The sequence below is a fragment of the Anastrepha ludens genome, chromosome 6, assembly GCF_028408465.1.
Source record: "Anastrepha ludens isolate Willacy chromosome 6, idAnaLude1.1, whole genome shotgun sequence".
Taxonomy (NCBI): domain Eukaryota; kingdom Metazoa; phylum Arthropoda; class Insecta; order Diptera; family Tephritidae; genus Anastrepha; species Anastrepha ludens.
This window is the reverse complement of record NC_071502.1, coordinates 42085136-42099214: the sequence shown is the minus strand read 5'-3', so window position 1 is coordinate 42099214 and position 14079 is coordinate 42085136. Positions and strand designations below refer to the sequence as shown.

General features: G+C 33.9%; 1 protein-coding gene across 1 annotated transcript in view; it reads left to right on the top strand.

Moving 5' to 3' along the window:
- The window catches only part of LOC128868544 (potassium voltage-gated channel subfamily H member 8), a 215847-nt gene that overhangs the window by 198336 nt on the left and 3432 nt on the right, over positions 1-14079 (top strand). Inside the window, exons 13-14 of the mRNA XM_054110756.1 lie at positions 942-1095; positions 1289-1413. Of these exons, the coding sequence (XP_053966731.1) occupies positions 942-1095; positions 1289-1413 (279 nt within the window). The remainder of the gene's footprint in view (positions 1-941; positions 1096-1288; positions 1414-14079) is intronic.

The window sequence follows — 14079 nt, the reverse complement described above, 5'->3', positions numbered from 1 at the left end:
GCTTTTTTATGGCAGAAATACACTCCAAGGTTTGCCATTGTCTGCCGGGGGGCAACCGCTATTAAAAAAAACTTTTTCTTAATTTTGTTGTTTCGCGGAGGTTCGAACCTACGTTTTTCGAATTGCGTTTAGTAGTCACACACCAACCCATTCGACTACGGCGGCCGCTTAACTTGAAATATAGTTTTACCAAATTTATCCTCCAGTTTGGCCATATATAGATTTTCTCATGTGTAACAATAAAAATCAAATTACATCAAAATGACATTTGTAGGGAAGGTATTTTATACCTATATATCCTGGAGTAAAATGTGGGTTGTTGATAGTGCACAAAATATATTTTTGTTAAGGGAACTGAATGAAAGTAGTGAGGAATATTCAAGGATAAGAAATTAAAAGACATTTTTCAAGTGCTTTGACACAGGATAACTTTGAAAAAAAAAAAAAAAATCCTTAGATTGTGTGCTGTCCCCATTCGTTTGATAACCTTATTTACATACATATCTTGTAAAATTTTTGATTTATACGAGTTTTCTTAAACCAGGTGCTTCAAGAAAAATTCACACGTTCTTTGAAAAAATTAAGGACTTATGATATTGTACTTGAGCACTGTTTTCATGCGTATATCGATTTCCTCATGTGTGATTTGGGTTGTCACATGGTTTGATAGGCCAAACTATACTTACGCCTTATGTATAGTTATATTTTCTCAATTACAAAATATGATAGTTCGTAGTAAACTAGAGCGAGAAGATATACGCAATAATATCTGTGTGTACAAAATCTTCATATGTATTCATTATAATACGAGTATGTACATAGTTTGTTGCTGACGTGCACTTATCCTCCTTCAACGCCATTTTCTTTTAAGTTTAATTTCGTTAGTTTTTAATACCCACAATATATTGCGCTGAGACCTTATTTATTTAACATCTTTACAGGGCTGCTTGAAGTTACTTTCACTACACATAAAAACCAACTTTTGTGCACCAGGCGAATTTTTAATCCATAAAGGTGATGCTCTGAATTACATTTACTATCTTTGTAATGGTTCGATGGAGGTCATTAAGGATGATATGGTTGTGGCCATTTTGGGTGAGTGTTAACAGATAAAAATTGCGAGTACGGTAATGAATGAGTAAATAAAATACAAAGAAGCTAATAGCAAAAGTGAGCAGCAGTAAACATAAAATAACTCGATTTTCAATTTCCGTTAATTCATTCCATTCGTTGGTTAAAATACTGATTTGGGTCTGAAAAATAAACTTTTGCTTTGCTTTCCACACAGGCAAAGGCGATTTAGTTGGATCTGACATTAATGTTCATTTAGTTGCCACATCCAATGGCCAAATGACGGCGACCACCAACAGTGCTGGTCAGGATGTGGTGGTGCGGAGTAGCAGCGATGTGAAGGTGAGTGGAATTAATTATTAAAAAACATACAAACTCGTATACATATACACTCATATATTATATATATTTATAGGCATACATTTTTTTGAATTAAGTGAATTTTTTTGTATAATTACCGTTCTGTGGCGTTTAAATAAACAGATAAACACAAATTAGAAGGTGTATTCGACTCACCATGGGTTAGCGAGTGGCAAATAGATGAAGCAACTGCCATAAATAAACATGAAAACAGCTATCAAAAACTTAGTTCGTATGTAAGCACTTAATAAGTACAAAGTGGCGCAAAATTAATCATCAACTTTTTTTTGAAGAACGTTTTTACTAAATAAAAACAAAAACGATTTTGAGTATTGGAAATCTTTAGTTTGACCTTTACGCGCTCTATTGCTTGTCTGCAGTTATCTATTGGGTTGGCAACTAAGTAATTGCGGATTTCACTCATAGATGGCTTCAGTTGAATTTTTAGGTTTGTAGACGAAGTACAAATGTAAAGTACATTTTGTTATTTGATAGTTGGCAATTCAGCTGTCAATCAGTAGGAAAAAGTTTTTTTTATCGGTTGCGTAGCTTTCGTTTGGCGTTCGTTGAAAAAGGGAAAATCAAAAAGAATAATTTCGTCATATTTTGCTTTTTATTTCCGCAAAGGGAAAACCGCATCCAAGGTAATAAAAAGTTATGTGCTGTTTATGGCGACGAAGCCTTAAAAGAACGGCAGTGTCAAAATCGGTTTGCCAAATTTCGTTCTAAAGATGAAAAGCGCTCTGGTCGTTCAGTTGAAGTTGATGACACCCTAATCAAAGCAATAATCGATTCGGATCGTCACGGTACAACACCTGAGATTGCAGAGAAGCTTCATGTATCACATAAACGCATTGAAAATCACTTAAGGGGGTAGTATGGTTAATTCGGTGTAAAACAAGCATATTTTTCGAAATTTTTTTTGTCGACACAGTTGATTTATTCAAAATTTTAAAATTATTTCATTATAAAGTCATATTTAAAGAATATTGTGTGAAATTTTCATTGATTTTTATGAAGAAATGAGTTGGTGGCAGCGAATCTTCGCGGACGTCTCATAAAAAAGTTTTATTGCGGTGTCCCTCAGAACTCATTACTGGATCAACTAAAATCAAAAAACCAAATTGATTTCATCAGCTAATAAAGTTTCGCAGGTAACAACGTCGAATTTTTTTTTTTTTTTTTTTCAATTTTTTAAAGCGCTTTGAAGTCAAAACACCGATTTTTCATAAAAAAAACTTGAAAACTTTGTTGTTTTAAAATATGACAAAATTTAAAAAAAAAAAACTCGACGTCATTACCTCGTGAATAAAGTAAAGAAACAAAAAAACCAAATTTGAAAAGAATCGGTGCAGTAGATATGAATCTACAGTGGACACCGACCGTAAAAAAGGCAAGTGTGAGAAAAACGCGTTTAAAGATTTTCGGCAGCGTGAAATCCGGTTGGAGAGGTAGATACTTAATCCTTTGTGTCTTTGTCAATTTTACTCTAATGCACTTCAAACTTTCACACAATAATCTTAAGATGTTATAGAATAATTTAAAAAAAAAAAAAAAAAATGAAAAAAAAAAAAAAATACCATACTACCCCCTTAAAACAATTTGGCTATGTTCAAAAACTCAATACATGGGCTCCTCACGCACTGAAAGAAACGCTTTTAACGCAATGCATTAAAAGCTGCCATTTGCTAAAGAAACGTAATGAAAATGATCCATTTTTAAAACGACTCATAACTGGTGATGAAAAAGGGGTTGTTTACAACAATATCAATCTGAAAAGATCGTGGAGTAGGTCAGGTGAACTCAAACAACATCAAAAGCTGATATTCATCAAAAGAAGGTTTTGTTATCAGTTTGGTGCGATTACAGAGGAATGGACTCTTACCACCCAACCAAGCGATCAATTCCGATGTCATCATTGAACAACTAACGAAATGAAACAATGCAATTGAAAGAAAGTGGCCGGAATTGACAAATCGAAAAAGTATTGTATTCCATCATGACAATGCAAGGCCACACACATCTTTGGCCACTCGGCAAACATTATTGGAGCTTGGTTGGGATGTTTTGCCACATCCACCATATAGTCCTGACCTGCCACAATTTGATTACTTTTTGTTTCGATCTTTACAAAACTCCTTGAATAGTAAAAATTTCAATAATAATGAAGATGTCAAATCGTATCTGATTCAGTTTTTTGATAATAAAAACCAGAAGTTTTATGAACGTGTGATTATGATGCTGCCTGAAAGATGGCAAAAGGTAATTTATCAAAATTGGCAATACATTACAGAATAAAGTTATTGAGTTCCATGAAAAAAGTGTCTTTGATTTTCTAAAAAAAATCTGCAGTTACTTAGTTGCCAGCCCAATAGTTCACAAGCGCCAACTATGATATGATTGACGTGCGACGCCATTCACAAAAATTATCAATCTTCCTATAGGGTGATTAATCTTGCGTTACCTTGTCCTAGTACGAGTAAGACCACCTTCATATAGAAAATCTTTTGCCGCTTCAAGAATGCGAATTTTCTTTTTGTATGCTCACACATGGTAACTCCGTTGCTTTAGTGTTTAGTCTACAACCGAAAACAACATCGAGAAGAACAAGAACGAAAAGCCGAGCAACTCGGGGCTCTCCACAACTTACGAGTTGAAGCAACAAAAATTGCCCAGTAAAAATGCAGTCTAATAAAACTTGCCCAATATTGAAAAAGTTGTCAGCATTGAATATATTGAGTTATGGTGTACCAGTTTTATAAGGTACAACCATACATACCATGTTTGATAACTTTGTTGTTGCCTCCACCTGGAAACTTTTCGTTAAGTGAAGAGAAATGGCGAGTAGAGAATTGATGAATCGAAGGCGACCAGAGTCTCCGTTATTGAATTTAAACTTAGTAAGCCGTTCAAACATGATAAAAATGCATGGTATCAAGGAAAAAAGATTCAAAGCAAAAATGCGAGAGTAGTTTCGACTGCCACGTAATCGAAGATTTGGCAATAGAACTCTGTTTGATCATTTTACAAGTATTTTGACGCTCGCCCAATCAGCCGCTCTTCAAATGGCAAAGAAGTCACTGGCTGCATTGATTTTTTCGTATATCACCAATACAATCTCAATCATATTACTTATCAGCAAATCAGCTGATTCCTTCAAAATGCCGAAGATCCTTTTAACGCTCTAGTGTTGGCCACACCTTCTGTGTTCTAACAGGTGGCGCAAAATTAATCAATTATGGAAAGATTTATAATATATATTTGCAAATATCGTCCTACGGCAATCATATTTGACACTTGTGAGCTAGACAGCTGCAGCATACAAACAGACAAGCAATGGAGCACGTAAGGGTCAAAATAAAGAATTCCGTCATTCACAATATTTTGTTTTTTTAGTAAAAAGTTGAATGTTAATTTGAAGGTTAATTTTGCGCCACCCTTCATATGTCGGAGTGAATTTACTTGAACTATTATTTCTTTTGTATTTAAACATACCGCTGCGACCTCTAAGAGATCAGTTCATATTTTACATAAAATATTATACGACAACTGACAGATTGAGGCATGAAAAAATGACGCCACTAACAACAAACAACACATATCGATCGAAATTGTGAAACTTTGTCGCTAAAGTGTTCGAAGTCATCGAATAAAAACTTCTGGGCACTATTAATATTTTTCGCGGAAATCAATATCAATATTTGCAGTAGTCATTTGGTCTCTATAATTCATTTATAGCTTCATTAAAAGCATATATTTTGATAGCCTAATAAAAGTTTACAGAATTCAAAATAAATTCCGTGGGCTAGCTAAGTCGGCTCCCTTCGAGTTATCTCATCAGGCTGTATAGATGCAATGCTAATCCGACTTCAGATTCATATTTTTCGGAAAAGCAATTATGAACTCTCAAATCACAGCAACTTAAATTTATAAACTAGAGAGTTCAAGTGAAACTCGAAAATTGTGTATTCCAAAATATTCAGATTTGTCTTAGTTATTAAGGTAATAGTAGCCCTAACTGATTTGCTAATTTGCTTAAAAGACGAAGAATAATGTTTTCTCTCTCTTTCTGGGTACATAAAAATAGAAGCCTGTGAAAAAAATTGTGAAGTGAAATTTCATTTACATTAATAAACCAGATTTTCTTCAACAATTTAATAGACACAAAATATAAGCTTGTGAATTTGTCATCTTTAAAACACCTATTGCTTTAATCACAACTCGCAACAATTTGTTAAGTGCGGTTATTATTACCTTAAAACGCAGGATGTTTTTAGGAAGTTGCGCTGTCGTTTAATGAACATTAATTTCCTGGCGTCGCGGCGTATAATGAACACAAATGCTGGTCGGTAAACCACAAGTCCTATTATATTAAATTAGGCAAGTAACGGCAAACATTGTTTTATGTGAATCTGTATATATGTATGTATTGAACATACACTGTTGGATGAGAAAAAGTTATAAGTATAATCAGAAATGTTGTACGCTGGCGAATATAAAAAGCAATGCATATTTACTCAAATAAAAACAGAAACGAATTTTCCATTTGAATAACAAATATAATATGCAAAATTAATACCACAATTTTTTTTTTTTTTTGAATAACTTTTTTGCTAAATAAAAAAAAAATTGTGATCGAAAACTTTATTTTGATTTTTACGCGCCCCGTTTGTCTGCTGTCAGCTGTCTAGTTCACAAGTGGCTAATATGACTGACGTGCAAAAATTATAAGCTCTTTTTAATATAATAAAAATAGGACACCTTAAACCTTTAGTTTAAAATGAAAAAAGTCTTTGCAAGCGGTTAGGTTTTTCTCCATATTTTGTTTCATATTTTTTTGTATGAAACAATTGAATTTCTGTGAATGACTGTCTGAACCCGGTGTGATAGGCTAAATTTTGTATGGTATGCCTAGTAAATTTGTTCACCCTTTCTGCATTCCCTCGCATAAAGATTAAAGACCAGCCTTGAATAAAATTCCTGTATTTCTTTATATAAGTCAATGGTACCAACCTTACTGAATCTGATCAGTTACATAAGGGACAAGGCTACATAACAAAAACTTAAGAACTAAAATTTAGTAAAGGGTGGTTTTTAAGTTTCAAGAGCCGGTGTTGATTTTGAATAAAATATAATTTTTTTAGGAAATTATTGTCATTTCTCTTTATTGTGATAATATTGGTATGACTCAATTACACATAGATGGCCAAATGGCCGCCGCGGTCACGGCGGCACTCCTCCATCCGATGGTCCAAATTTTCGATGACGCTGAGGCATAATTGAGGCTCTATGCCGTTAATGTGCCGAATTATCTCATTCTTTAGCTCTTGAATTGTTGCTGGCTTTTCGACGTACACCTTTTCTTTCAAATAACCTCAAAGAAAGAAGTCCAACGGTGTCAAATCACATGATCTTGGCGGCCAATTGACATCGCCGCGACGTGAGATTATTCGGCCATGAAATTTATCGCGCAAAAGAGCCATTGTTTTGTTAGATGTGTGACAAGTGGCAACGTCCTGTTGAAACCACATATCGTTCACATCCATATCTTCCAATTCGGGCCATATCAAGTTCGTTATCATCTCACGATAGCGAACACTATTCACAGTAACTGCCTGACCGACCTCATTTTGGAAAAAATACGGCCCAATGATGCCGCCGGCCCATAAACCGCACGAAACAGTCACTCTTTGTGGGTGCATTGGTTTTTCGGCAATCACTCTTAGATTATCATTCACCCGAATGCGGCAATTCTGCTTATCGACGAATCCACTGAGGTGAAAATGTGCCTCATCACTGATAATCCTATCAACCAACTTTCCTTTCACTCTACTTATGTTTCGTGGTTCTCGATGAACTTCTGATCCTTTCTGAAGCGTTCGTGCCACTCTTAAACGTATCATCACCTAAAAAGTGTCCTAACATATCTATGGTTTTGGCACCATTGAATCCATTTATAACGCAAAGTTTAATATAAATGCGTTGTTACAAGTGCAAATACAAGTGCATTCCTAAAGCTGTAAAAAATCGAAACATCTGCAGGTATTAGATTTGCTTAAGACTTTTACAAATACCAAGCAATGGCGATAAAATTATGATAGGAATGTAAGTCACAGCTGTGGCAAGCTAATAGAAAAAACAGAACTCAAATGAGTTCACTTAGAGTGTCACCTAGCGGTTGTTCCGCAACTTTTTGATCAAGGTGATATTCACTGCACTTTTTAGCATTTTTTTGTTGGGCAGTATTATAAGAGTGGACTGCATATCTTATCTTGTGAATATTTGCAAGATATTTACATATACGAGCAATTAAAATGCTTAACTAATAGTGGCACATTTTCTTTGTAAATTAACTTTAACACGTTGACTGCCGCGCCGGCACCCATTGCCCGGCGCATGGCTTTTCAATGGCGGCGCGCCGGGCAATGGGTGCCGGCGCATTGTACTGCCGCGCCAGGCAATGGGTGCCGGCGCATTGTTTTTGGTGTAATATTGCGTCAATTATATTTTCTGTCGTTTGATTTTAAAATTGAAAACATATAACAGGATATATATATATATAATGTATGACAATTCAAATATAAATATGTGATGCACACTTGCGGCGCTGTGTGATAACCAGCAAATTTCGCTCGGCAGTCAACGTGTTAATACTTCAGGCAGAACCTTATCCTGGCCAGTCGCTTTATTATTTGTCATTCATTGCATAGCCTTTTTAATTTCGTGTTTAGTTATAGTAATGCCAGTTGGCGTTTCACGGAACTCAAAATTGTTATTTGTTCTCGTATTCTCTGAAAATATATTCTCAATATTGGCCTTCCATAAGGTTTTCTTTTCATTTATGTCATATGTAACTTCGTTATTTTCATTAACAAGATGTGATGGACGATTTTTCTGATAAACACCAGCAGCTTGTTTAAATTTTTTATGCATATTGAAGTCATCATGTAATATTTATATATATACCATACTAGCGTACCCTCGCCCGCTTCGCTAGGCGATAAATTCAATGATTTGCTGAAAGAGAATAAAATTAATACGAAACAAAGCAAATTCTTTGATACTTTATTGGAACACTTTTTGGTAGACAACGTTTTTGGGTTTTTCATCTTTCGCGTGAATAATGACGATGGTTTGCCAACTCGTGAGCAAGCTACATACAATTGTCCATGAGAAAAAATTGGGTATTCTAAATTAATACCGCACATTTGTAGAGACTGTCCTTGCGCCTTATTAATTGTCATAGCGAAGGCAAGGCGAATAGGGAACTGCAAACGTTTGAAATCGAATGGTAAATCCGTCGGAATCAGTGGAATTCAGGGTATCAAAATGTCTTCTCCTTTGTACTTCCCTTTCAAAATTGTTGCTTCGATAACGTTACCCATTAGCTTCTTCACAGCGAGTCTGGTACCGTTGCAAAGTCGGGGCACATTACTATTGCGCAGCATAATAATCGGTGCTCCAATTTTTAATCGTAAATTATGAGGTGGTAAGCCTGGCAAATCGAGTGAGTTTAAGAATTCAGTTGGATAATTTACGACCTCATCTTGATCAGTAATAGTGTCCATTGACTTATACGCAACTATGTCACCAGGTATTTGATCTAAAATAGCTGAATTTATATCATTGACGTCCTTATTTTTCCCAGCTAAAATTGCTCTTTCGCTGAGTCAATCATGGTTTTTGTAATGTTGAACTATGTTTGGAAATACACTCTGTATCAATGCCTCTTTAGACTGTGCAAAAGTGCAGAAATTGTTAGGCAATGTTATCATTCCTGTTGTTTTTGAAAAAAGGTAAATTTTTTTTGGTTAAAAAGTGTTTTTTGAAGTTTTGAAAAACACTTCGCTCTAACAAATTTCTTCTCAGTTAATTGCTGAAAATTAAATATTTTGAAAAAACTATTTTTTTTTTTAATTTAACGTTTTTGAGAAAATTTTGTTTTTGAAAAATTTTCATACTTTTGTAAAAGTTTAAATTGATTTGTTAAAAAAGATTTTTTCAGCTTTGAAAAACACCCCCTCGAAAAAATGTATTCTCTATTAATAGTGGAATATGAAATGCTTTGAAAACACCATTTTTTTTTAATTTTGTTTGGTTTTCAGAAAATTTTGTTTTGAAAAAATTCCATACCCTTGAAAAAGTTTTATTTTATTTTATTTGTTTAAAATTTTTGAAATTTTTTTTTTGTAATTTTAGAAAAACACCTCTTCGAAGAAATTTCTTTTATCTTTTTGAGGAAAATTTGGTTTTGAAAAAATTTCATGCTTTCGAAATTTTTTTATTTTACTTTATTTCTTCAACATTTTTGAAAACAATTTTTTTTATAATTTTCGAAAAACACCCCTTTGAAAAAATGTTTTCTATGTGTCATAGTGGTATTCCATTAACTTTTAGGATTATAGTCAAATACTTACAAATATCTACGCTTTCACAAATAGCAACAATAAACAAATTTCCTCAAAACCAAAAAATTTACTTTTTTTCTAAAAAAATTCTAAACAAACAACGTAATAAATTTAGAATTTTTATGTTCACGAAAAAACAGTATTGTTTTTATTGTATTAACTGAAAACCAAAATGTTGCAAAAAATCAAAACAAAACTAAATTATTTTTTTGTGTTCATTTGGTCCATATGTTCCATAAAAAGTTGATATGGTAAATAATATGCAGGGTCTGATGCACGCAAATTTCCATTGACCATTATAGTGACAAAATTATCGATCACCAATTCCAACAGGATTTCAAAATCAGAGTTGGAATGAGTTGTTGTGTGGTGTACTTCTGAAAAAATGAGAAATAAACAAAATAAATCTAAAAATTCGAATTCTAACTTTATCTTGTGTATGTTCTTATTACCTTTGAATTTTTCCAATGAAGCACCATTCATTTTAAATTTTCCAAGAATTTTTTTTATCATTTCGCGTTTCTTTCCTTTTTCATTCGATTCCAACATGTGTTCATAGCCGAAAACATCGTTTGCAAACGCATTCATTTCCATATAGAATTGGTCAAAGAAAGCATTGCTCAATTGAATTGAAACATTATTTTCATAAATACGTAGGACCTTAACAAATGCACCTTGGTACATACGTAACGCAGATATTCATCGCGACCTTGACATCGATACTATTGATGAAACAATACAAAGCGCTAGCAGAAGACACATAAATAGACTATTAACGCATACAAATCCTATGATGAGAAGACTACCAAATAAAGAAAAATCTACCCAAAGTCGGCTTAACCGTCAAACACCAACAGATCTTGCAAAATCCTTGTAATCAATTGTCGACTAATCGTATATGTCATTGTTTGTTAACCACTTGTTTTTAAATAATATGTATATATTTCTTCTAAATGAGCTTGGGGGCATTGGCCCTTCAATATCACTCTCATTCCATCTTTTTGTAAATCACTTATTGTCTACTTATTATTATTACTTATTGTCTAATGACAGGTGTAATATTTTATGGAAGAAATAAAAAAAAAAAAAAATTTTCATTCGAATCATTTGAAATTTCTGTATACAATAACGAAAAATTCAAAAAAAGTTGTACACATAAAATGAATGTCGATTCGAAACTTACTTTAATCTAAGAATCGAGCAAGTTTTGTTTTGTACAATATTTTGATTTTTTCTTTTTTTTATATGAAGAAAATATTTAAAAGAAATTTTTTTTTGCTAAAAGCCTTCCCCTAGTGGATCCCTATAATATGAAAAAAGAACGAATAAAATTGGCCTCGTATCGGCGCAAAAAAATGCGTACAAACGAACATCATTTAATTTTTATATATATACATAGATGTATATATATACATATGTATCATATATTCCCGTCTTTTCTAGATGGAACATAGGGAATCGATTCTTGATCTTGGCTTTCACCGTTTCACCAGTCTGATTTAGCAATACGGATTTTCCGTTTTATATCTCTATTTATTTGCCAGTACAGGCCATCATTTTTATTTTTATATTCATGACATAAATTTATCAATTTAATAATTTTTTCTGTCATCCAAAAATTTTTACTTTCTTTCTCCCTTCGCTGTGATTTTAGCGTTAAGCTCATGAAATGTTCGCATATAAATTCTTGCTTATCTGAAGGAATTTCGTTCATACGCTGATTAACTCTTTTTTTTGTAATACGTTACCGAATTTAAGTGATCTTGTATAAAATTAAATGCATAAAATATAATAGATAAATATAAAATATATAAAATAAATTGGTTAAAAAATAATGTTTATAATAAAGCCTGTAAATACAAATCTTTTTTTAAGTTTTTACAATATTTGAAAAAGTATTTCTGTTTCTGGCTAAGTCCAAAAGATGACCAATATTTAGAACTCCAATCCATTGACGTAAATATAATCCGCAACTATGATCAGTTCTTTCTTCCCATGCCTCGTCTTCCTTCAATATTTCCCTGTACTAAATTTAAGTTGAAGGAGATTATACTTATGATTTCCCAGGTAGGCTGTTTTTCTGCGTTGAATGCTGTGCGCTGTAAATTCTTGAAATTACTTCAGAGATACGGTCGGTCCATCGAAATTTCAGTAGTCTTCTTAGTATCCACATTTCGAATGTTTCTATGCGATTCATATCGAAAACTTTCATCGTCGAAATTTCCATGCTATATAACAAAACTGGCAAAACTTAACATCTCACAATGCGTATTTTTAGATTTAAATTAAATTCATGGTTTCTTAGAACACTGCTGTAAGTATAAAAAAAAAACTCTTGAATTGAATCATCGCATTTATCATTAATAAAGCGACCAAGGTATTTATTAACCCGTTCAATCGGCATGTTGTTACTTGTCAGCGTGAGATTATTGTAGACTCTCCTACGACTGATTGGCATGAATATTGTCTTCTTTACACTGATTTTTAAACTATATATTTGATTTTGTCTTGTTATGCCGTCGACCAATCTTTGGACTCCAATCATGCTGTCCAATATTCAAGTTGTGTCTTATGTTTTTTCATACTCTGTGGGCAAAAAGTAAGGTGAATTTATTTGTCAAACTTCGCGAGATTAAAATTTCGCTCTAGTTATTTTTTTCACGAGTTGGCAGCACTGTTAATAACATCTGGGCCAACTTTCATGTGAATGTCATTATCAGTAATATATTTACGCTTATGTTTACCAATCGACCAAGAGTGCATTTTTCGATTTATACAATGTCTGATTTAATTGAGCAGAGAAGAGCCATCAAATTTTGTTTGCGGAATGAAATTTCGGCTGCGGAAACGTTTAGCATGTTGCAGAAGGTATTTGGTGATTCGACCATGTCGCAGAAAAATGTTTATAAATGGTACAAAGACTTCAAAGAGGGTCGAGAACGTGTTGATGACTTGGAGCGTTCCGGACGACCATCGACGTCAACAGATGACCAACACGTGAATAAAGTGAAGGAGTTAGTGCTCAAAAATCGTCGGTTGACTGTTAAAGACCTCAGTAATATGATCGGAATATCAGAAGGATCTGTGAAAACCATTTTGAAAGACCATTTGGGCCTACGAAAAGTCAAATCTCGTTTGGTACCGAAAACTGTCAATTTCTTGGAAAAAAGTCGTCGCGTTGATGTGTGTGAAGAAACAATGCTTTCAGACTATCAAGACTAGCTCAAATGCATCATTACGGGAGATGAGACTTGGATTTATGCTTACGATCCTGAAAAAATCGATCAATCAAGCGAATATCGTGCTAAAGGCGAGGCCAGACCGAAAAGAGCACGTCAAAGTCGTTCAAAAATAAAAGTCATGATGACAGTTTTTTTCGATGTTCGTGGTGTGGTGCACTATGAATTTCTTCCACCTGGCCAAATTGTTAATAAGGAATATTATTTGAGCGTTATGCGTCGTTTACGTGAAGCAATTCGTCTAAAAATACCAGAATTATGGGCCAACAACTCTTGGTTTTTGCATCACGATAATGCACCGTCTCACACTGCACTCGTTCTTCGTGACCATTTCGCCAAAAATTCCACGCATATCGTTCCGCAACCACCGTATTCGCCTGATTTGGCTCCGTGTGACTTCTGGCTATTCCCAAAACTCCAGAGACCACTCCGGGGAACGCGTTTCGAGTCGATTGAGGAGATAAAAGCTGAACCGAAGAAGGTGCTGATGGCTATACCGGAAATGGACTATTTGGCATGTTTCGGGGATTGGAAAAATCGTTGGCATAAGTGTATTTCCTCGAGAGGGGATTATTTTGAAGGGGATAAAATTGATTTACAAGAATAAACAAAGATTTTTCATTTTACAACCGAATTCACCTTACTTTTTGCCCACAGTAACTCAAAAAGTATATGATATAATAATTGCATACGCCATTAACCTTAATACTCGTACCATCCTCAGTGTGCTCTAAGGCATCTTGGGAAATTTCTCCTGAATAGATGTTAAATAGAAGTACAGAAAGAATACAACCTTGTCGTATAACTTTGTAAATGGGTATATAATTCGTTTCACCGTCAACAACGCGTTTCGCGTAAACTGTTTTTTTGGAAAAGTAAAAAATGTTGATTTAAGCCTACTAGTTTTATTATCGATACTCATACATCTGGCCTCGCCAAGGTCTTCAAGCACTGTTACATCAAGAGTTAGTAAGGAAAGGTTAAGAAAATATTTTCTTGAT